We start from the raw sequence: 25,926 nt of genomic DNA, 5'->3' as shown, positions 1-25,926 counted from the left end.
ACATCCAACTATCAGAACTTTGACTTGGGGAGAAATCAGTTCTATCACCACAACAGAATACACAACAAAACACGGCTTCATTGCATTTTACATATACTGATTTGTTCCTACTTTTACTGAGAAAATTCAGACCTGACAAATGTAACACCTGTTGTTTTTCTGTCTGTTGTGTAATGCTCTTAGAATGTCTTTACACTTATATAAACTCTGCTATAATTATTCTACCATCTGGCCTATATTTTGGGTTCCTTCCTACACCAACTAAATGTTTGTAACGAAGCAGTTGCTTTTATTACTTTGAACAGTGGCAGCAAACATCTTGACAAAGCAGCCTTTAACTAATAACCAGTAGAGACTTACTGCATCTTTAGTACATGCAGGCTTTCAGTACAGCTTGGATATTTCAGTGTCTCCTATTCCCCTCTTGAAAAATACTAAATCAAACCTGTCTCAAAGCATGAAGGTAGAGGACAATGCTTTACAGTAAATGAAGCAGAGGGAACAATGATTTACTATCAAAACTCTAAGATTACAGTTGGTCATATAAAACTAAACCAATCAAAAATATGGCCTTTATTGAAATATAAAGCTGAAGCTAATTTTCAGTGTTATGAGAACATCTTTATTAAAGCCTTTATTGAATTTTTGAATACTAGATCTAGAATTAACTAATGATAAATGACGTATATAAAATCAATAATGAAAAGTCACCAAAAAAAGAAAGTTGATTAAAAAATTATGAAGGCTAATAAAAATCTTGGTGTAATGTGCACAAATATTAATTGGAATCACATTTAAGGAAAAAGAGGTTTGACTGAAATGAGTAATTAGAAACAATGAACACTGCATTCAGTTTTGGGCTTCCCAGTTTAAAAGGGACAGGGATCTGCTGAAGAGAGTCCAGCAGAAGGCTAAGAGGATGATTAGGGTACTGGAGCACTACCTTAAGAGGAGAGGTGGAGGGAGCTGGGGCTTTTTAGTCTGGAGAAGACTGAGAGGGGATTTAATAAATGTTTATAAATATGTGAAGGCTGAGGGTCAGGAGAGAGGGGGACAGGCTCTTCTCACTTGCCCCCTGTAATAGGACAAGGAGCAATGGATATAAGCTGCAGCACAGGAGGTTCCACCTCCACACAAGGGGGGACGTCTTTACTGTAAGGGTCACAGAGCACTGGAACAGGCTCCCCAGAGAGGCTGTGGAGTCTCCTTCTCTGGAGAATTTCAAGGCTTGTCTGAATGTGTTCCTCTGTGACCTAAGTTAGATTATGGTCCTGGTCTGGAAGGGGGGTTGGACTTGATGATCTTTTTGGGTCCCTTCCAACCTCTGACATCCTGTGATCTAGTAAAATATACCCAAAATAAACCCATCTAAATCATGTTTCAGATATGATCTGACTAGAAGCTTGAGAAGTGAAATAGACTGATACATGTATTATTATGAACTGCTTCAAATACAATGGTATTACATATTTAATACTTAAAAATATACTAAAAATAGTAAGTATCTGATCATCTGTCACTACTTTCAATTGTCACCAACAAAAAAAAGAACATACCTTACTGCTTACGGATATAGTTCAATGTCTACTGTCAAGCTCTGCCTTAATCTTTCCTTGTCTTACAGTAAGTGTGTAAAACTGCAAATGATTTCTTCATAATGAGTTTCACAAAAATGAGTCACCCAAATGTGCAACTTTGTAAGAATTTTGAACAATGAGAAAGGAAGATTACTCCCAGCATAATGCAATGCAGCACCTTTGTCAATAGTTGACTAAAAAACTATATGGAAGTAAAATCTTATTTAATACGCTTGGTTGAAAATAATCTATCACTGTTAATACTCATTTCATTCTGTTACACTGCCACATTATCTCCACTTTGCATGGCAGGTGAGCTCCACACAGATGCTTGAAATCTCATCTCAGGATTCCATTTTAAAAAATCATGCAAATAAGCAAAATCACATGCAGCTCTGTCACAATCAAATAAAGGTACAAGTCATAAGAGCCAAAGTACTCTTGAAGGCAGCAAACACTACTGACTCACAAATTATGCTTTTTAAACAATAATTATTGTAATAGTGAGTCAAAAGATAGAAGAGACTAAGTTCAGCTCTAGTTATATGAGTAATTAACACCTGAATGTGCATTCTCACTTCACAGTATCACAGTATCACCAAGGTTGGAAGATACCTCATAGATCATCAAGTCCAACCCCTTACCACAGAGCTCAAGGCTAGACCATGGCACCAAGTGCCACATCCAATCCTGCCTTGAACAGCTCCAGGGACGGCGACACCACCACCTCCCCGGGCAGCCCATTCCAGTGTCCAATGACTCTCTCAGTGAAGAACTTTCTCCTCACCTTGAGCCTAAATTTCCCCTGGCGTAGTTTGAGGTTGTGTCTTGTTACACTTTATTATAGTGTATAATTTTAGTCTTCTTGTGAAGGAAAGGATAAAGAAAAATTAAATGTTAACCAACAGAAATAGTTTGCAGAATAAGAATCTTAGTAATACTTTGGAAACACCCACTTGATCCTTTAATTAGAAAAAGTAATGCCTAGAAATGATATGCCACTCAAATCTTCCTGATCAATCCAACAGTCAGCACTAATGTTCAAAGAAATCTTTACATCCCACTGGACAAGACTGTGTTAAACAAGGTCAAAATCCATCAGCTTTCTATTTATTGCCTGGAGGCACAAGAAGATCTGTCTCTCCTAAAAGAATCTTCCTCTCTGGAAGGTTCTTGCAGTTTCTACTCTATGCATCCAAAATTCTGAAATCTCTTTCCTTACATGCAAATTAATTTAAATAAATTGTTCCTTTTTTCCTTTGTGCATTATCTTCAGAAATGGATCTCTTCCATCCATCAAAGTACAGGTAGTACCTTAGCTAAAAATTATTTCTTCACTGTCAAGACTGTAGATTGAAAGAGAGCTGCTGTCACATTCTGCACCTTCTGCTAAGCCCATTGAGAACTTGGGACAATGCAGATGTTTTCCTTTTTCTTGCCTCAAAGTCTATGAATACATACATTATCTCTACTAGAATTTCTTCACTATTTCTTCATATATGTGTGTCTATATATATATATATGTTAGGATACATACCAGATTAAAGAACGTGTCTTAGATGTAAGTTTATCAGAATGATCTTGGAGGTCTCTTCCAACCTGGTTGATTCTATGATTCTATGATTACTGTGTGTGGCCTCATCTGGAGTATTGTGTCCAGTTCTGGGCCCCTCAGTTCAAGAAGGATGGGGAGATGCTTGAGAGCAAGAAGGATGGGGAGATGCTTGAGAGTCCAGAGCAGAGCCACAGAAATGATTAAGGAAATCGAACATCTTCCTTATGAGGAGAGCCTGAAGGAGCTAGGGTTTTTTAGCTTGGAGAGGAGGAGACTAACGGGTGACATCATTCATGTTCATAAATATGTAAGGGTGAGTACCAGGAAGATGCAGCCTGCCTCTTCTCGGTGATGCCCAGTGACAGGACAAGGGGCAATGGGTGGAAGTTGAGGCATAGGAGGTTCCATGTGAACTTGAAGAAGAATTTTTTCCCTACGAGGGTGACAGAGCACTGGAACCAGCTGCCCAGGGAGGTTGTTGAGTCTCCCTCTCTGGAGATATTCAAGAACCGTCTGGGTGCATTCCAGTGTGATTTGGTCTAGTTGATACTGCTCTGGCAGAGAGGCTGGACCAGACGATCTTCCGAGGTCTCTTCCAGCCTGTTAAGTCTGCTGTCTTCACATGTCTTATCTATCTTTACATTTTTAGATGCTTTTTCAGATTGACAACTTTTGGACATGAGTTTGGAAAGGTCTACTGTAGCGCAATTCACATAACATATTGTATCACCCAACACTAGCACACTGAGGTAAAATGACTCTTTAAAATTACCTGTATAGCAAGTGCTCGAGCTACAAGACTTCTGAGATATTGTAAAGGATCTTCTGGACCTTCCCACTTGCTCTGCCATGTGATGGGACACTGAAATAAAAATATATTTACTGGAAGTATCCATTTCAAAACCATCATCATTTCAAGACAACAGTTTGAATGAAATTAAATAATCTAGAGATCAAATATATCTACAAAGGAAAAGAGCAATAAAATAGCATAATGCTCAAAGCATACAACCACTAACAGGAAGGTCACATTCCCGATGATTTTTTATATGGCTCACTGAGACACAGTGCTGATGGAGACTCTACAAGAACATCTGCTATTTAACAAGGAAATATCAATAGGTTCTACAAAAACTTCAAAAAGGCCTAAGATAATTCTTTCTAGGAAATCTGCAGTGCTGTGTTTCAAGTGTAGCCACATGTTCACACTCCTTTGCTGCTGCCTCCTCAGCCTTCAACATGCAGTTGCGTGGCTCTGTAGTGAAGTGAATCTATCACAATTCCTCTGCGTGATTATATTCTCTCTCATCATCTTAAAGTAGTTGTAAAACATCCTGCAAGACTTCCCCTTACAAATTTCTCACTGACTTAAAAAACAATAAAAAGGGTTCAGAGATCTTCATAGATTTCCTCCTTAAGAAATAAGGATAAAAACATTAATTGTTTCTACTCCACAGGAATCTGTAAAACATGCTGGAACAGCCTCTGCAAGATTCTCATCCTTCTCTAAAATTGAACTCATTTAAACCATTACCTGCAGAACACTGCACAATAATGAAGATGCTGATATGAATAAACAGTCTATAATGTTCAGCATTTACAGTTCACAACCCAGTAGCATTAAGTGCTGAAAAGATTTTGAAAATCTGATCACAGAAGTTTGTTATAAAAAGTTTCTTTCAAACTAAATTTTCCATGTGCATCTCTTATAAAGAAACCCCAGAAAATATCTGGACCTGGGGACTCTAATCAATAACAAACTGAATAAACTAGAACACATACAAGACAATTAGTAAAGCACAGCTAAATGCATGCTTTTTTGCATAATGATGACTTTTAAAGACTTGAAACTATTTTCTGTGGCATTTTTGCAGACTCTTTTGCTAGATATGCACTTACAGGCAGCTCACCAATCTATCATTTAGAAGGCATTCACCTAATGTTGCTAATATATCACTCTAAATTACTTTAAGCTTAAGGTAATAGCTTAGCTAATTGTTACTATGGAAGCATATTTCAGAGGTACAGTAATATATCAATTTTGCATAAATAAGACACATTGGGGAAACCAATAAAAGTCACACATTTACTGAGCTTCACATTTCTATTGCTAATCTAGCAGCTTTGTCAAGTGTTATGGTCTGAAAAGAACTACAGTCTTGGTGCTTTTACAATGTAACTTTTAAAAAACAATCCTTTGTCACATAACCTTTGACCACAGTAAAGTCAACAAGAACACTGTATAGAAAACACATGAAACACATCACTTTAGGAAGATAAATATAGTGAGGTTTGGGTGCCGTGAGGTTTGGGTGCCATGCCAAGAGCATGGCATTAGCCTCTCTGGAGGGCTGCTGAAAAGAATGTGGTCACAATCCAATAAAGTGGGTAAGTAAGCAGAAAAAGTACCAGAAACACTTTGTTCAATGCATCAGTAAGGACTGAACTGATGTTTGTGAGAGATAAAAATAAATAGAATCTGTAAGTATATTTTTGTGACAGTCATCAGCCTCATTGCTCCTGCTCCTTCCAATTTAAGAGTGTTGCTTAAGCACATGAGCCATACTCCTGCTCAGTAACAAAAAATATAACTATGAATGCTAAAATACGGCCACTGCATGTGTCATTTGCATTCACTATGACTTATACTTAGCACCAGTTTCTACCACAGTCAAAATGTGTTTAAAAAGGCAATGAGATTGCTAACATGAAAATGTTAATTTATTCTAATTGTATGACAATCTTGCTAACAAATGCTGTCTTGTGAATCTGAAAAGACATAGAATTTAATTACTGTTTTAATTAGAAATTTGGTAGATCAATAAATGTGTAGCACTCTTTTTAACAATACTTGCTCCTCATATGAAGATAAACAACTTGTTAATAGGAATTATGATTCAATACAGGGTCAATCTTAATGCCTATGCATTAGCACCAACACAATTTATCAGCTGCTGCAGGTGAAACAAACCAAGAGGCTTTCACGTCAATGTCTCGCTATTTCTGGATCCCAATTATTTAGCTATTAATGACAGAGCATATAAATTTGCAGTCACTAATTGGACCAGTTTATAAACAGACCTAATTCAACGCCAGAAAACACGGAGAAAGTATATGTACATATTTTGATTGATTTTCTTATGTATCAAGGATATAAGGTGAGGTGATAAGTTAAGATGATGGGCACAGTTTATTTGGTGTGATACGGCAATAATCCATGCAGAGTAAATGTAGAAAGTGACCTGTGATTACAGTTGCAGTAAAACTTAAATTTTAAGAAACTGTAAGAACTAAGGAAAGGGACAGGTTTACATATTCTGTTAGCTATATTTGACTAATCTAGCATGAAATGGAAATAGTATATCACAACTTCCAATCTTATCAGATTGGTAATTAAGAGAAAGATTGGTAAAATTATAAGACACTTAGAAACTTCAGCAAGTACTTGAAGCAATATTTTTCTGGGGCTTCACTCCAGGGAAAAACTTATTTCTGCTTTACAGTCACTATCAATAAGTGAACTCCATTTTAGAGGTTCTAAGAACTTAGAGCAAATGGTGACATGAAAACGTGCATCAGAAATGTGTTCAGTTTCCTTATTCTTTTTCATTGCTTATAATGTAATTTCATAAGAAAATTACCTTCTGATTTAGCAGAGCACTTGCTAGTCTTTGCACTTCAGAACTTAGTAAGGAGGTACCCCTGATGACTTTACTTAAAGAAGCAAGTGACTGGTGGATGCTCTGCACAAGGCGAATGGCATTGAATTGTTCCAGCATAATGAATGATAAGATTGGAGAGCCTTGCTGCTCCACGGGAGGAGATACTTTCTGATGAATCAGGTTAGAGTTCTGAAAAAAAAAACATACAGAGTGTACAATTAATAAACTCAGGGAAACTATTATGTTATACCATGCATTATTAGTTTAATTTGTAAGGTTTTTAACTCTGAAATAAGTTAGATGCCCTCTCCTGTCCTTTTCCTGAAATTGGACTAAAACTATGATACTACAGTATTGTCCATGACATGTTTAACAGAAGCTCCAATGTTCTAAGACAACTGTGGCTACTTGATTACTTCAAAGTTCTGGAATTTCTGAAAAGAACTTAACTTACCTGAATTACTGCTTTTAGTACTTGTGTTAAACTTTCAGTATAAAAAGAGCAGTGTGCTGAGCAGGACAAGATTGTATTGGGTATTATAAACCACACTGCTTTGGTAAGACACTGCAGAATCAGTTCTAGGACAGCATTCATTATAAGGGTGTTTTCAAATGGCAATAGTTAAAATTTATGTTCTCAAATGAAGCTAATATAGATGAAAACGTCAAGACATTCTCTATTAGTCCATCATAAATATGTGGCACAAAATAAATATTGTATGTAAATCTTGAGTAACTCAGACTCAGAGGTACTGCTGTTCTCATACTGACATTTTTATTACTTACTTCCATTCCAGCCACTGAAAATCCAAATTTATTCAATAATTTCAAGAGATGGTATAATTTTGCAAATCTAAATTTATGTGCAGCTTATTACAAAAATATACTTTAGCATGTGTTCTGAAACTGCCAACCTGACATGTGACAAAATGCTGCACTGAATTACTTTACTGGAAAATTCTACAAGGTGTAGATGTGAAAAAAAAAACACCCTATCCTTTGAATCATAGAATCATAGAATCAGCCAGGTTGGGAGAGACTTCCAAGATCATCCAGTCCAACCTAGCACCCAGCCCTAGCCAGTCAACTGGACCATGGCACTAAGTGCCTCATCCAGGCTTTTCTTGAAGACCTCAAGGGACAGTGACTCCATCACCTCCCTGGGCAGCCCATTCCAATGCCAATCACTCTCTCTGGCAAGAACTTCCTCCTAACATCCAGCCTGTACTTCCGTCAGCACAACTTGAGACTGTGTCCCCTTGTTCTGTTGCTGGTTGCCTGGGAGAAGAGACCAACCCCCACCTGGCTACAGCCTCCCTTCAGGTAGTTGTAGACAGCAATGAGGACACCCCTGAGCCTCCTCTTCTCCAGGCTAAACAGCCCCAGCTCCCTCAGCCTCTCCTCATAGGGTTTGTGTTCCAGGCCCTTCACCAGCTTTGTTGCCCTTCTCTGGACACGTTCAAGCAGAAAATGGGCAGAAAATGTTCTGCTATTTCAATTTCTAGTAATTTACTGAAGGTAAAATCAGATTTTACTGTCTCTTATGTATCTCTTTTTAAAATGACAAGTAGTTTTCATTTATTTTCATAATAAATACACTTCTCAATAGTCACTTGGCATCGTGGTTTCCAGAACACACAGAATATCTGTGTCCATAACCATTCTCAGGTATTGTAAACCTGTCAGAACTTTCACATGTTTCTCATTTTAAGCTCATACTGCTCTCAACTACCAAGCAAAAATATACAAGTGCAAGAGTAATACAGTAACTTTGGTTTATGACTGATAGAAAAATGAAGGATTAGGTCTTCCCTCTCACATTATTAAAATGACTGACAACAAATTTATGCAGTGTTCAAAGTATAAGAAACACACTTTAAAATGTTATACTTTGTAATTTGAGTTTGCATGCATCCTTAACTAACGGAATCAGTTTCACTTCAATTTCTCCAAAATCATAGGTTGTTAAGGAATTTTAAAATGTAATGGGAAACAGCACAAGCTTGTTGGAAATTTCTTGCTGTAGCTTTTAGTTGCACAAAAAAGGAAGAACAAAGATGTTGCAACACGCAGGCTTTGCTCAGTCTTTCATATATACTGTCTTAATTTGCTGCTCTCTTCTCTCTTGTAACAGGGGATAGGATAAAAAGAAATTCATCAGGGTGTCCCAAGGGAGGTTTACATTGGATATTAGAAGAAACTTGTTCACTGGTCAGGCATTGGAACAAGATGCCCAGGGAGTTGGTGGAGTCACCATCCCTGAAGGTATTCAAGAGATGTAAGAACATGGAACTGTGGGACATGGTGTAATGGCCATGGCAGTGTTGGGTTGATGGTTGGATTTGATGATCTTAGAAGTCTTTTCTAATCAAAACAATCCCACGATTCTCTAAAAAGTAACTGAAAGAAAAGACCTCTCAGTTCCTCAGTACTGTTCTCTACATAAATGTCCTATGAATTGCATATTCATTTCATCACTCTTTCTAATGCTTTCTCCTGAGAATTTGCTAAAACAACTATCCTGTCATTTTCATATGAAAATTAAACATGAATACTGCTATCAGCTTATACATTTAGTGTTCTATTACATTCTCTTAAAATCCATTATGTATGTAATTCAGATCAGCTTTAAAAACATCCTCATGACCTGCTTGGGCATTAAGATGAAGAACCACTGAACTACTGTGTGCTTTTCTCAATTGTAAGAAAGTGAAGATAGGTTCTAATCTTTACCACTAAATACTACAATATGCAACCAATATCAATTTATGTATATTTTGAGACTTTGATATTTTTCCCTCTTTTACTTCTGAACTTGTTATGATCTCAGTACAAAATAGGACTGCACACAGTTTCACCTAAGATGCTCCATAACTTTTCTAAGTTATCTTCCTAAATTCAAGTCTTTTCACATTCCACTATGGTTTGAAAATTGCTCCCTCAGAAATTTAATGAGTAAAAAAAAAAAAATGAAATATTAAAATAAATCATTAAAAATAAACATGAAATAATGAAAATAAACTCATATACCTCCCCTAGTTCTGCATTTGGTTCAAAATTCAGTACTGGTGGGGGTGTTAGAATCATAGAATCATAGAATCAATCAGGTTGGAAGAGAACTCCAAGATCATCCAGTCCAACCTATCATCCAGCCCTATCCTGTCAACTAGACCATGGCACCGAGTGCCTCATCCAGTCTTTTCTTGAAGACCTCATGGGACGGTGCCTCCACCACCTTCCTGGGCAGCCCATTCCAATGGGAAATCACCTCCACCAGCCTTTTGATCTACTTATTCTTCCTCCTCCTTCAAGTCCCTCTGCTTATTCTGTCTATTACACAAATTTTTCATTGCTGAAAATAAAAGAAAGAATGATCTTCTATTTGTGCTCCTACTGATTTTCCTTTGTGAAAAAACACTGCACTTTTATAAAAGCTGAGGGTTCCTAATGTTTTAGATAAAAGAGCAATAACCCATTAACTTTCAAAATTACTTTTGCAATTATTTTGGAACATTATGCAAACATATTAAAACACTTAGCTTTCAATTTACACACAACAGAAGATAAGGCCTAACATACATCATGACAGCAGACCTTCTAACTTTCATGGGGGTACTAAAGAATTTCCTTGAAACAAGGCAGAAAATCTATCCTCCTCAAAATGAAAACACAGCAGTGATTCCTGTCTCTCTCTGTTCATGAGAACTGTTTGGAAATAATGAAACAGTCAAGCATCCCTATTGCCTCCTGATATTTTTGTGCTTCTCTGAAAATGATCATATGAAAGGTGATGCTTGAGTCCCTTTGGACAGTGATTTCCAGATGATCCAGTTATGTGACCAAGTGCTTATATAGGTCTTCATCTAGACTCTGTCATGTTAGAAGGCTATGTGGGAAGAGAACAAACACCATAAGAGATGTTGGTTCTGATGGCCAATAGTCAGGGGTGGGGGGGGGTATCCTTCCACATTAGGAAGATTTATTTTAAAGATTTCTGTAACATTTGTTCAGAGGGCTGTAACTCCTCTCCTACGAGGAAAGACTGAGAGAATTGGGGCTGTTCAGCCTGGACAGAAAGCTCCAAGGTGACCTTAATTGTGGCCTTTCAGTATCTTAATAGGGCCTATAAGGAAGCTGGGGAGGGACTTTTTAGGATGTCAGGTAGTGCTAGGACTAGGAGGAATGGAACAAAGCTAGAAATGGGTAGATTCAGGACTGGATGTTATGAAGTTCTTCACCATGAAGATGGTGAGATCCTGGAACGAGTTGCCCAGGAAGGTGGTTAAAGCCCCATCCCTGGAGGTGTTTAAGGCCAGGCTGGATGAGGCTTATCTAGCATGGGGTGTCCCCACCCCTGCCAGGAGATTTGGAACTAGATGATCCTTGTGGTCCCTTCCAACCCTGACTGACTCTATTAAATCATTTCTTGAACAGAATTTGAGCAAACTTAATTTGAAGTTTGCAATTTTTTTAACTTAATGGTCAGTTCATGAGAGGTTAATTAATGTGATTAGTGTTATGCTGCTGTTAAATCATGTTGAAAGACACTGCAGGGGCAGTTTTAGAACAGTATTCATTACAAGAGTGTTTTTAAATGGCAATAATTAAAATACATGTTTTCAAATGAAGCTAATATAGTACAGAACAGCTGAACAGAAAGTTTGCTGATCTAACTTTCAACAGAAGACAGCACCAATTTCAACCAGATTTTAAGTATCTATTTCATCAAATGTAAATTTCCATTAAAAATTCCAGAGTCTGCATTCTGATTGGACTAATAAACTGTGGATGAATAAGAGGCAGTTTCCATGATTCAGCTGTTGGACAGACACAATAATAAACTTCCCAGTTCACCAGGATGTCTGAATAACTGCTAATAACATTTAACAGGGTATTGCAAAATGTATGCCATTGAGTTAAAAAAATTAGTCCAGGACATTTTCTGAAATATTTCTGAAAAAAAAACAAAAACCCACACAGAAATCCTCATTATTGTATTAACAGATGAGAATTACTTCCCATTTCAAAAGGTCTTAAATTTAAAAGCTACAATTCCTAATGCGTATCTGCCATTTTTGCTGTTGTTTGTAGTATCTTTGGACACAAAGATTTTGATAGATTGAAAACTGAGCACAAAGGACTGAATCAGAACTGAATGCAGAATCAGAAAACAGTTCATGTTAGAAAGAACTTCTGGAGACTGTCTATTCAAATCCTATGCTCCAAGCTCCAGCAGGTTGCCCAGCACTGTATACAGTCAGGTTTTCACTATCTCCGAGGATGGAAGAAACATAGTTCAAAAAAACAAAATCTTATAGCAGATCTTCTCAAATGCCATTGGTTTTTAAAATCTCTAAAACATAATCATCAAAATTTTGTTTTCAGTAGTTTTCATGATGAAGAAAATTCTGTCAACCCAATTATTAAGTTGTTCTGCTCTTTAGGCAAAATGACAACTGCATCTGGTACCTAATATCACAGAATTGTTGCATTTGGAAGGAACCTCTGGAAACTGTCTAGGTCATCCCCATGCTCAAAGCAGAGTCAGCTAAAATGGCTCAGAACTGTGTCCAGTCAGGGCAACCTGGTTGTTCCAGTGTTTGACCATCTTCATAGTAAAAATCTGCCTCATTTCCTGTAATTCAGTTTGTGCCCACAGCCTCTTGCCCTGTCATACACCACTGAGAAGAGCCTGGTTTTGTCTCCTTTACTCTTTCCCATCTGCTGACACACACTCAAAACCCTAAGCCTTCTCTTCTCCAAGCTGAACAGTCTGTGTTTTCTCACCCTGTCCTATATGAGAGGTACTCTTGACCATTAATCATCTTGGAAATTCATGGAAATAATTTCCAGGATTCTTTGCTCAGTCACATTCCCAGGTGAGGCTAACTGACATATCATTGTCTGGATTCTTCTTTTTGCCATTCTTAAGGAAAGGGCTAAGTGGAAATACAGAGACAGAGCAGAAGCCTTCCTCTTAATGTCAAAAGTCACAGGATTCCAGCCTTTGCTATCCTGTAAACTGCCACTTCCTACCCTAACACACACTATGCTTGCACCACTCTCGGGGAAGTTGAAGGCTTGGCTTTTCAAGCTGCAGTGCCTCAAATAAGATCCAGCTAATCTATTTCTGATGGAGCAAAGTCCAACTAATAACTGAATTCTCTCACAGCTCCTTAATTTGATGATGAAGACCCTCCTCAACAACCACACATCTCCTGCAGGTTATAATATCCCCTCCCATTGCCCCAGCCTCAGGAAAAGGCATGAGGCAGTGGTGCAGAGCTGCATTCATTCCTCCAAAAGCAGCTTGAACCGTGAGCATATCACTGGACCATGAGCATGACACTACCACTGCTGAGAAGCCATATCCTCTACCGGGCAAAGCTGCTGGCCTTCTGTAAGCTATTCAGCACTAACTGCTGCGCAACTGTAGCAAGCATTTGCTGCCTCTGTTAGCTGCACTCAACACTACTGACTGAGAGATTACAACTCACACTGAAAGACAAAATATAAATACTATTTTACACCTTTTAATGTGTTGGAATTCTTCATTGGCCACGCCACTAAGAAGATAAATGGCATATGCTGAGATCTATGAAATGCTGGCCAGTATTATGTAAAGTTTTCATTCTATCTCTGATTTCTGAAATTCACTGACTGTACAGGGTTCTGCACTTTGGCCACAACAACCTCAACCAGCACTACAGGCTGGGGACAGAGTGGCTGGAGAGCAGCCAGGAGGAAAGGGACCTGGGGGTGCTGGTAGATAGTAGGCTGAAGATGAGCCAGCAGTGTGCCCAGGAGGCCAAGAGCCAATGGCATCCTGGCCTGCATCAGGAACAGTGTGGCCAGTAGATGAGGGAGGTTATTCTTCCCCTGTACTCAGCACTGGTCAGGTCACACCTTGAGTACTCTGCCCAGTTCTGAGGTCCTCAATTCAAGAGAGGTGTTGAGGTGCTGGAACGTGTCCAGAGAAGGGCAACAAGGCTGGTGAAGAGCCTGGAGCACAAACTCGATGAGGAAAGGCTGAGGGAGCTGGGGTTGTTTAGTCTGGAGAGGAGGAGGCTTAGGGGGGACCTCATTGCTGTCTACAACTACCTGAAGGGACATTGTAGCCACATGGGGCTTGGTCTCTTCTCCCAAACAACCAGCAATAGAACAAGGGGACACAGTCTCAAGTTGTGCCAGAGGAGGTCTAGGCTGGATGTTAGGAGGAAGTTCTTCACAGAGAGAGAGATTTGCCATTGGAATGGGCTGCCCAGGGAGGTGGTGGAGTCACTGTCCCTGGGGGTGTTCAAGAAAAGCCTGGCTGAGGCACTTAGTGCCATGGTCTAGTTGACAGGATAGGGCTGGGGGATAGGTTGGACTGGATGATCTTGGAGGTCTCTTCCAACCTGGTTGATTATATGATTCTATGATTCTACACTCTCTACAGAAATTAGCTGTGTTGTTTACTCTAAAATATTTAGACTGACTTTTTGGTAGGATGAAATACTTATGTTCAGTCCAGAAAAGTATTTCGTCAAACACTGTCATTTTATCTAAAATTGGTCCTTCAATGACAGAATGCAAAAGTGATCACCATATGGTATTGAGATTGTACAGACAAAAACATGTTCATGCTTAAAGATTATGATCAATTATTCCAGTAGAAACTCTGTAAGACAAATTTACATCAAGTGGTAAATGCTGTTATGCCTTGGAATCATCAGAAGCACAATAATTATTTCTCAGGTGTTTGAAAGATAATCCTTTTTGAGTTAATCTTTGATTTACATACTCAGCACTGGAATAAAAATGTTTAAAAACACACTTAATCTTTGTCTACATATTAACAAGCTTCTGAGCATTTTTTGCTTCTAGAATAAAAAGTATGGGATTTTAAAACCAGCTTTGAATTGATAAGTAGATTAGCTAGATTCAGTTCAGACCTACCCTGGACACTTCCTGAATTTCATAAGTTTGAAACTATTATTTCGAAATATTCTTAGTGATCAATATATGGCAGCACCCAGCCTGTAAAGGGTTGAAAACTTGTATGAAAGGAGATCTTAGGTTTGAGGGTGACAGTAGCAGAGAAAGAGAGGCTTAGGTCAGGTCCAACTTGTCAAAGAGCTTTCAGGCTGGACTACCTCCACCTGGGTGACTAAAACCATCAAAGACCACAGCTACAAGCACTGAGTTTTGTGGTACCGCATAGACACTGCTAATTTATGACAGATGTTTTAAACAATAAGTGCTCTGAATCTGCAGTGCTAATGATTAGCGATAATTAAGCAGCCATTAACAATATGTGATGTTAATGAGTACTAATTTGATGTTGTTTTACTGTTTAAAACTAACCTCATTTTTCAGTCTTCCAAACACTACAATCAAAATCTCTATTTTTCTTACTCTATATGTATCTACATATGCAACCATCTCATCTGAGCCTTCCCAAAGTTTTGCAGGCCTAAATGTATATTTATCTTTAGTCAGGAAGACATAACAGAACGTGCTACACTGAAATGTACTGCTTTTTCTTACAGGGTCTCAGACGTAGCAGCCAGTCGTTCAGAGACTGTATCAAAAGATTATGCTGACAAAAACACAGTGTGTCATACACTCAGGATGGATTAAGTGAGAATTTAATCAGAGATTTCAGAAAGTAATGAAAAATTCAAATTCAGACTGCTCCTTACAGCACCTCATATCACTTTTTTATATGTGGTTATTTGAATAAGAGAAATGTTTTTTCTCATTCTACTGTCACTGTGTACAAGACATGTTTTTAGGTCACAGTGTCTATGGTTAGGAGGAGAAAAATAATGACATATGTCTAGGTAGACACCCAGCACGAGGTAAGAGAGATCCTCCCCCAACTATGTGTAGTATCTGCATTTCAAAGAGAACATACAGCAGAAAGGAGACCCTGATAAGAATTCCATGGTGGGAACTTAAGCTTTACTGTACATGTAAAAAATCCCCACCAACTTAACCTAGAACAAAGAAACAAAAAAAGGAAGTGACATTGGATATTGCAAGACCTGTGGAAAGGATTTTAATGAATGTCAGTCATGGTACTAGCTTTAGTTTGTACTACATTTCAGTATTATACAGAAAAAAATAGTATTTGAAATAATAAAACATTTTGTTGTGAATATTAGAGGAATGAAGAGATTTGATTCAAATCTAAAAATGCATCCGTATACTTCTTGGAAACACACCAAATGCTAGTGCCAAGTCTTGTGAGTGTGGTCTCACCTCCATATAGAGAAAAAAGTGGTAGCCTGTTATCCCACATAAAGGCTTCATGGCTAATTACACACATGGAATGCTGTAGTTTTCACCTCAATTGCATTTAATATACTTTTTCACATCTTATGTTTCAATATTTAAGATTATTCCTTAGATCTTACTTTTAATGTAGTTGCTGGGAGAAAAAAAATATAGTCTTTTTAAACTAGCTACTTTCCTACCTGATTAAGTTTCTTCCATAGGTTGAGAACAGGAGAAAGTTCAGTAGACCATATTTCTCTGTCAAATTTGCAGCCAGCAGTTACTGATCTGCTCAGGATCCGAAGCTGTGAAATAACCTGTGTGATGAGAATACAAATGAAATCTCAGAGAAGGGTAAACAAACTTCCTTTAGTACAACAACATGATACAGTAGCAATACATACAGGATTCTCTGATTCACCCATGGTCTAGACTTTTCTGTGTGCTTAATGATTAATCACAATCTACTGAAAGGACAAACAATACCTATATCCAAATGCAGAATGTACTTGAGCCACATTCATATTAAACCCAAAAGAAAGAAACAAACAAATCTATATTTTTCTTATCACAGGAATTGTCTTTGTTCAACTGTAATTTAAAAACTAATGAGGTGTATAATTAATTAAAAAGCCTCTTTTGCAGAAAATCTACAGACTAAACTCAAACTTGGCCTTTAATTAGGGCTCTATCTGTAATTAAAAATAGAGAAGTAAAAAGCCATGTTACTAAACAGATGCAGCAAATATCATGCAGCAAAAAATCTAAGACAATTATAGTCAATTTGTTCTCACCTCCCATGGATTTCCTAGTTTCATTTTCATACTACCTCAGATTAGTTTAATGTATATTTATTAATTGGAAGAAAGCACATAAGGAACTAAAAGAACAGCAAAAAATTAATATTAAAGGGTAGTTTCCAGTTCATTAGGTCCAGCTGCCCTTGGTAACTCCACACATAAAGTGATCAAATATATTTATACATTTACAAACAAAAAATAATGGAATTAAATTTAGTCAGGTATATTGCAGTCTGTCTCTTAAACATATAAAACCTTTGGGGTTTTTTGGTATTTAGTTCTTTTTCACAGTGCATTTTTTTTGCAAGACATTAGAGAACAGCTTCCCTCATCTTTTGCTTGACTTCAAAGAATTAAACTCAATAATAAAAAAAGTTACCAATTTTTCAGCAGGACTGGACTATTTAATTGTTATACAGAATAAGGCAGGAAGAAATGTTGTTTCTGCTGGGTTTTGACTTATTTTATATTGTGTTGGGGGTTTTGTTTGTTTCTTTGCTTTTCATTTCCTTTCGCTGAAGCAAAGGTGCCTTCTTACTTATCAGCTTTGACAGGGACTAGAAAGCTTAAGAGATGATAGTACACTGAACCATTATTTTAACTTCTCCAATGTTTACTATAATCACAGAATCATTTAAGTTCAAAAGACTTTTTATTAAGATCATCAAGTCCAAGCATTAATGGAGCATTGACAAGGGACATGACTACATCATGTCCCTAAGTGACACATCTACACTTGGTCAGAAACTGAATTTAACTCCATTCACCATCACTTTTTGGGCCTGGCCACACAGACAGTTTTTCATCCAGCAAAGAGTGGATCCCAGCAAGTCATGAGCAGACCTTTTTTTATCAGAGAAATGCTGTGGGAAATGCTGTCAAAGCCTATACTAAAGTCCAGGTAGGCAATAGACATCTTTTCATGGCACCACACATCAGGTCAATCTATAATCACCTTACTCCAGAGTGAGACTAATCGTGCCTTAAACACAGTGCTTCTATAACCATGCAGACTAGATATGACTAGTAAGGAAGCAGACATCTAGGTCTATTGCATCGTATCCTTTGCATTCTCTTTTGGAAAGGTACCAACATATCTACCTAATCATAGTTGTACAATATGGGGTACTCAGAAAAAGCATACTTTGCCAATACCTAACCTTTGATTGGCTAACTGCGTTATCTAAAGTCTAACATAAGGAATTATCACTGAAAATGAGAGAGATGGAAAGAATAAAAAAAAGCAATCACCACCAGCAGCCTGTTTAAAGACATATGAGAAGATTATTCAGAACCAGGAGTTTTTGTAGAAGCTGGTTGGTTTAAGTAGGGTCAACGAACGCAAAGAGCATTTCTATTAAAAAATTCAGCAGAATAATTTGCATGTGAACAGTGCATCTAACTACTATGAAGAGCATACAAGAACTGCTACTGATGATTTTCTCCATTCTTAGTGGGAAATTTTTACACTGGGTTTTTTTTTTTTCATTAGTTTTGGGGTGGTGTTGTTTTTTTTACATTGCCAGTATAGAAAAATACAAAATGCATATAATAATAACGGGGAAGGTAGACAAAGCTAAAATGTTGATATTTATTTACCTGGTTCCTAAATTAATTGTGCAGCTCACTTTTTTTAATCTATTGCACAATTTAGGGGCATAGAATCATAGAATCAACCAGGTTGGAAGAGACCTCCAAGATCATCTAATCCAACCTAGCACCCAGACCTATCCAGTCAACCAGACTATGGCATCAAGTGCCTCAGACAGTCTTTTCTTGAACACCTCCAGGGACACCTCCCTGGGTAGCCCATTCCAATGCCAATCACTCTCTCTGTGAAGAACTTCCTCCTAACATCCAGCCTATACTTCCCCCGGCACAACTTGAGACTGTGTCCCCTTGTTCTGTTGCTGGTTGCCTGGGAGAAGAGACTAACCCCACCTGGCTACGATGTCCCTTCAGGTAGCTGTAGACAGCTTGTGTGGATATATCTTGTTATGATATTGACCGACACATTACAACAAATCTCACACACATTTAAAGAAATTATTTAACACAGATCACAGACAGAATGAAAAGCAACAAAGACAATGCGTGATCCCATGTGGCTTCATATGGAACTACTAGAAAGTCATGTCTGATCTGAAAATTAAAATAAAAATTCATGGAAAAGTAAAATGAGGTAATGTCAAAATTTTAACTTTTCCTTCCCTACATAAAAATAGATTTCTAGGAACACAAATTTATTTCTGTTTTTTATTCATGCACAAAGTGAGGTAAAAGTCTGCAGTATGCAAAAAAAAACAAACTTCACAAATACAATATATAATAAACAAAGGCTTATATGTATATATCTTGTATTTATTTCAGAAGCAATCAATCCTACAAGTCATATAACATAATCAATTTTTATGCCAGTGTTATAATTTAAAGAAAAAATCAAAGTAAAAAAATAAAACACATATTGTAAAATCCTGTCAATCAACAACAATAACAAAAAACTAGGATCAATCATTTCTGAACTGAATATTATTGCCATTCTAAGAATACAAAACAGAAAAGATTTGCCAGTCAGGTAACTGGGTTTTGTGTTTTGGTGTTGTTTTTTTTTGAGACAATGGAACAGATAAAATGATTTTTTTGTCTAAAAAGCCAACAAATGGTTCTCACAAATCATTACACACACAATGTGAAATCAGATCCTCTACTGCCATCTACCAGTTTTAAAAGGATGTAGTCTTAGCATAGAAAGGACGTCTTTGTTTCATATCTTTGAATGAAAACATAAATCTCTTTATACAGTTTCTTAAGGAAATAGTTCTGGGTTTATAAGACTTTCCAGCTCAAACTAAAAGATCAAGTCACAAATACTGGGAAAGAAGTAAATTCAGTGCTATGCAACTGTCTTCAATGTGTCAAGAGACAGAACAGGCTTCAGTTTGATACGGCTACTAAGAGAACTACATGCTTCCATACTGTTCATCATAGTATGGCTGCAGTCACCCACATGGCTGTATAAGCAGTCTAAGACTGAGCTGGCAATGAAAACTCTTTGACTTTAAATCCCTTTGTATGTCTTACCCTCTTTGCAAGAACAGGGTTCATAGAGGTTGTTAGTGCAAAGATACTTTAATGGCATTCACAACGAAATAATTCAAACTGCATGTGGATGAGTAACAGTGTAGCTCCACATTTCCTCTGCTGTCCCCCAAAGCTGTGCTTTCAGTAATTAAGGATGTGAACTAGGACTGTGTTCAATTCAGAGATACATGCCTTTTTAATAACAGTTCAAAACAAATGAGGTAAAGACATTGACACCACTTATATCTTCCTACATACTGAAGAGGACCATATTCCTTTGACACTAGGAGGATTCTCTGTGGAGCACAGAGGTTCAGTGGAGGAGGACAGAAAACCAGCAGAATGCTGCAGATGGGCAGCACAGGCCCTCTGTCGACCCAAGCAATATCCTAGTTTCACCTTCTCCCAGAGAGTAACTAGGGGTTCTATTTTCTTGAGGTCCCCAGGAGACAAAGTACCTGGAGACCATCATGCTAAATCGAAGGCCAGAAGAGGTAGCTGAACTTAGCTTATTACATACACTAACAAAATATAAGGAAAATGAAAGAGTGCTGCATTTTCTTAGAAAAGAACAAACTTCTCACAGACTGAGCATCTCTCTATTCTCATATTCATAGCACCACTACATTCTCATATTCACAGTACCAATCCTATGGAAATTAATAAGGCTACTTGAAGCACTACATTGATTCACTGCAACGGTAAACTGCTGTGCATTCTGTTAGAGCACAGTACTGTGGCTTCCACTCTGTTATGCAGCACAGCACATTTCTTTCATACAGCACTACAGGTATATACAAAACATTTCCCCTTATTCAGAAGTCCTTGTTAGGTACTCAGATGGCATGGTAACAACAAACACCACTTGGCATTTCTGCTTGAGCTGTTAGTCATATATTTGTGATGTGGGATGCATTTAATACATGTCAGTAATTGTTCTTCTGCATAGCTGATACAAGGATTATATAAAAGCTAAACTATTTTAAGAGAATAGATTTATGTTCATCCTGACATCCATAGCAATAGCACAACAAGTTCAGGAATAACTTCAATTGCACACTTTCCAATAATTATACCCATACCACTCTGTATGGAAAGGTTAAGATAATGGAGAAGCTGCAGATATAAAACTACTGTCAATGTTCAGAGTCCTCTTCAACTGAACTATTAAATCTTGAAACATAAAAGTTTACTCTGTTCATCAACAGACAAGAAGCTACAGCTATCATTATACTAAAATTGCACCTTGAAAAATAACCACACATCACATCCACATTATTCTATCTACGGCAGAAACACTGCAGTCAAATGTATGACTGTAATATCAGGTGCACATACTCTAGCTTTCCCTTCAGCAAGAATAGCAGTGGAGACTTGGTGTGAAATCTTCAGCACAAACCAACAATTTAAGAGTTCCAGGTGCCCTTGTACACCCTCCCCTACACATACTATCTTGTTACAATCATTAACACACTAGAAAACAGCACTGAAATTGTACTACTATCATATACCTGATTATAGTTTTAGGAAGACAGGGAGCACTTTTAATCAAAGTAAATGAGATGTGCAAGGAATGCTGGGAGGAGGTAGAGAATCAGCCAGAGACTGGGCAGGTCAGAAACAGCAATAAAAAAGATAATTGGGCTTTTCTACAAAATTCTGAAGTTTCCAAGCACAGACAGAAAAGCAAAGGCAATTATTTTAAATGAGTACTATATTTAGCCCCTACACTAAGGTATGATGAACTATTCCTTTTGATTTCTAATGGCTTTCATTAAAGAAATTGTTGTTTCTCCTTAAGCAATCACATCTATAAAACAAATTCATTCAGTGCAAGACTTCTGCAGCAGTATAGTTTTTGTAGAGAACACATTTAGGCAAGAGGTTTTTCCCTGATTTTGTAAACTTGACTTTGTTCAGATACTGCAATTAGGTCATCTTTATATAATGTGTGGAAGTTATTTCTCTATGTTGAATTTTTGCTAGAAAAAAACTTGAAGTTTTCAAATGATTCTGCTGCCATTCATGATGAGTATGAAATGTTACAGCATGAATATATGAAAATAAGTATGACTATAAACACAGGTCATTTCTGCACACTTTTAAATACACTCTATACCGATGTGCATTCTAGTCCTGTACATATCCAAATTGATATTCATAGCAGTGATCTGCAAGATGAGATTTTCACTGAGTATGAGACATAAAAGACGTAAGTATTATGCCAGTTCAAAGAACTGCATCAACAATTTTTTCATGGGAATTGTATCTTAAAAGGTTGGATAAAATTTATGAGAGACTTCCTAGTTGATATATTTTGACTTAAGAATAACCTCTCAGAGAAGTCTTTTTAATACTATTATTTGCAACTCTGTGTATTTGTATTCAAAATGTATGTAAAAAATCTCTATTATTAATGATAACATTACTGAAAAGAATTTCTAAAGTGCTGGTTAACAGCCAACACTGCAAATGCAGGTAGGATCTAATATATACACATTGAGGACAGGAATGAGACAAACTGTAGCATCAAGATTTTAGCCTTTAGGAAAGCGGACATTCGTTTATTCAAGGAACTGTAAGCAGAACCTCAAGAGAAGTAGAAATAAGACAGGGAAAGCAGGAGACAGTATAGTGGGCAGCATATTAATTTTAGATGCTTAAGAAGGGGAATAAAGGAGTATTTTGGAGTGAGCTTCAGAATAAAGATTGTGATTATCCGCAGAATGACTGGGGAAGCAGGGAGCGTGTCAAGGGACTGAAAGATCCAAAGAATGAACATATAAGAAGCAAAATCAAGGAGAGGGAAGAGGAGGGAAGGGGAAGGGGCACTGCTTGGACACTTCAAGATGAATTTAGAAGAGACAAAGCTCAGCTGGAGACAAGACCAACAGGGAACATTAAGGATGAGAAAGGCTTCAAGACATACAAAAGTTCCATGAAAACGTGGCATATTTGATGAATGCAAGAGAATACATGAAGGATGGTACACAAACGTCTTAAGTATTCACTGGCCCCTCTGCATAGTTGAGGAAAGAAAGAGCAGATAATAGCGGGAGAGAAACTGTTTAATTATAGAAAATGAACATATATGACAATTCAGTTGGTGGTTGGTCACAAATGGTGTTTTGTAGGCCTCATTACTGGGATCTGTTCTGTTTTAATATCTTCTTCAAGAACATGGATGCAGGGATTGAGTGTATTCTCACTAAGTCTGCAGACAACAGTAAGGTGGGAGGGTGTGTTCATCTGCTTGAGGATAGGAAGGATCTAGAGAAAGGACCAGAAAAGGCTGGCTGGATGGACCAAGACAAACTATGAGTTTCAACACGGCAAATTCCTGCACTTGGGTCACAATTACTTCATGCAACCCTACAGGCTTGGGGCAGAGTGTCAGGAAAGCAGCCTGGCAAAAAAATGGACATGGGAGTGCTGTCTGACTGCCAACGAACATAAGCCAGCAGTGTATCCAGCTGGCCAAGAAAGCCAACAGAATCCTGGCTTGTATTACAATCTGTGTTGAGAGCACTTCCCTAGGTGATGGTCCCTTTATACTGAGCACAGGTGATGTTCCACTTTGAGTACTCTGTTCAGCTTTAGAAACCTTAGTACAAGAATGACACTGTCTTATGCTGGAGCGTGTCCTAAGAAGGGCAACAAAGCTGGTGAAGAGTCTAGAGCATAAGTCTTGTGAGGAGTGGGTGAAGAAACTTTGGAGAAAAGGAGGCTATGATTCTACTCAAATCAATGAAATCCAGATGAGACTTACCCATGTCTACTGGTCAATATGATGGCAATAGAATTGCTCTGTACTGCATATGAAAAATCATGGCCATCAGAGAAAAATCCTTAATGCTGGTAAGGGTCCACAGTAAACTTAGAGCAAAACCTCCATATAGTCTGACTGCCCTAATCATTTGTTAGACTGGGAGATTACAGACTAACATGGAGCCAAAAATACAGTGCATGGCAGGTCCAAAGAAAGCAGTATGAGTGCAACTGATTGGTGATGACTTTTCCTGAGCAGGTGGAAACTTGAAGCAGCTACACAGAAAATCTCAAACTAGTGCAAAATAGGACAAGCTATGCTGACTCCTGCAGCTGCACTGTCAGCTGAGTTCTCTTCTATTTTAACTGCACTGTTCTGCAGAGAGAACACAGCAAGATATGTGAGATTATTCATGACTGCATTCAACCTAAGGGATGCTACATCAAAGACTTATAACAGAAGGTAAGGCAGAACCAAAGAGTCACAGTGAATATAGAAATCAATCCTCTAAAATTTAACTATATCTACCTCCATAAATGTGCAAAATGAAAAAAATCCAGGGGAGGGGGGCAAGTAAGTCTTGCTGCTGAAAAGAGCATGTCTATTTAAGTGAAATATTTTCTTAAAAATAAAATGGCTCTTTACTAGTATGTGTGCAGTATTAATTCTCTTGGAATTACACTACAAAACATAGTGATAATTAATAACAATTCAGTTAATAATACCAATAATAAAACAATACAGACAGTGATATTCATCTCTTCAATTAGCATTAAAAATCTCTGCTGGAAAAAAGGAAAAGCTGTGAATATAATCAGTATTTACAAGCTCAATGAAACAAGTCCATTGCTTTTTAGTGCTGTTTTCAGTCTATCCAGACATTAGCAAGGCAGAAAGTTACAGAAGATATCTCTGCATGACTGCAAGGTGGTGCACTGAGCTGCAGCAGTTTTGTCATACAGCAACACACGCTGCTGTAGCAAGATGAAGTATCATTCCCATACATGAAAAATAAACAATATTCATAGAAAAATCTTTCTAAAAATCTGCATTTCTATTATCTAAGTATTCCATCTTCTGCAGTGAAATGATGTCATGATATTAAACTTCCTAGGCTAAGGTTACATTAGTTTAACCCCACTGTTCATAGCATTACCTAGTTTCATAATTATTGTCAAATATTTTTGGCAGATGAAAGATTGCTAACTAGAAATTACTTAAAATCAAGTTACATGCAAACTACTATTTCGAATTTCTGAGCCTAGACAGATGACTAAAGTTGAAATTGCTGTCAGTTAGTTTAAACAAGTAATGTGAAAGTATGTGTGTTTCAAAACATACAGTCCTGTGCGTCTCTGCATAGGGAAGAAGACGCTAGTGAAAACAGAGACTGAGAAATTACAATGGCTAGTAGATGAGAAACTATATGGGATAGTAGACAAATTATAAGAGAACATGCCACACTCAGAACAGAATCAGTGAAGTAGCCACCTATTAAGAACATTTAAACTAGAAAATTGACAAGTACATTTTACACCTAAAACAGGCATATATATATATATATATATATAGGGAATTTTTTATTCCTATTTACATACCATAAAATATGGATGAATTCTAACAAAGAGTAGTGGACATAGTATTAAATTTCACCTTTCTGGTGCCAGTGACATGCTGACTGAGCTGGTAGTAACTTACTTCTCAATACCTTGTTCATTCATCTTTTATCTGCTTTAGCTTGGTAATGGATTTATGAGAAATGCTCCTGTTAAAAGGCAACGATTCAATTTCAGATTGTGAAGCATGGGATCACCTATGCACTTAAGACAGCTCCCAGACTGTCAAAAATTAAATAGGAGTAGGATTCATAGTTAGGTAGAAACACAGTTAAAGAGAAGAAAACATTTCTGTTACCTAAATTGCATAAGACATAAAGAAACACCACAAACTATTATTGGAAGGATGAGTAAATCTCTCATACAACAAAAAAGCATCTGACAGAATTCTAACTACACTAGAGCCATATTTTCAAGATTGGAATCCAGATTACAGATTACAATCACTGTTATGACAAATCACTTCGGCAGAGTGTGAGTCTGCATATAAATGGATTCATTAGCTATTCACATTCAAACAAGAGCCTGGAGAAGAGGAGGCTCAGGGGTGACCACATTGCTGTCTACAACTACATGAAGGGACATTGTAGCCAGGTGGGAGTTGG

General features: G+C 37.5%; 1 protein-coding gene across 2 annotated transcripts in view; it reads right to left on the bottom strand.

Moving 5' to 3' along the window:
- The window catches only part of DYNC2H1 (dynein cytoplasmic 2 heavy chain 1), a 160,376-nt gene that overhangs the window by 24,615 nt on the left and 109,835 nt on the right, over positions 1-25,926 (bottom strand). For both annotated transcript variants that reach the window (XM_064170698.1, XM_064170692.1), the window contains 3 exons: positions 16,256-16,372; positions 6,774-6,983; positions 3,905-3,994 (listed from right to left, as the gene is read on the bottom strand). In XM_064170698.1, coding sequence (XP_064026768.1) covers positions 3,905-3,994; positions 6,774-6,983; positions 16,256-16,372 — 417 coding nt within the window. The remainder of the gene's footprint in view (positions 1-3,904; positions 3,995-6,773; positions 6,984-16,255; positions 16,373-25,926) is intronic.

The sequence above is a fragment of the Pogoniulus pusillus genome, chromosome 3, assembly GCF_015220805.1.
Source record: "Pogoniulus pusillus isolate bPogPus1 chromosome 3, bPogPus1.pri, whole genome shotgun sequence".
Taxonomy (NCBI): Eukaryota; Metazoa; Chordata; class Aves; order Piciformes; family Lybiidae; genus Pogoniulus; species Pogoniulus pusillus.
Note: the sequence above shows the minus strand (reverse complement) of the source record. Positions and strands in the feature narration are given on the sequence as shown.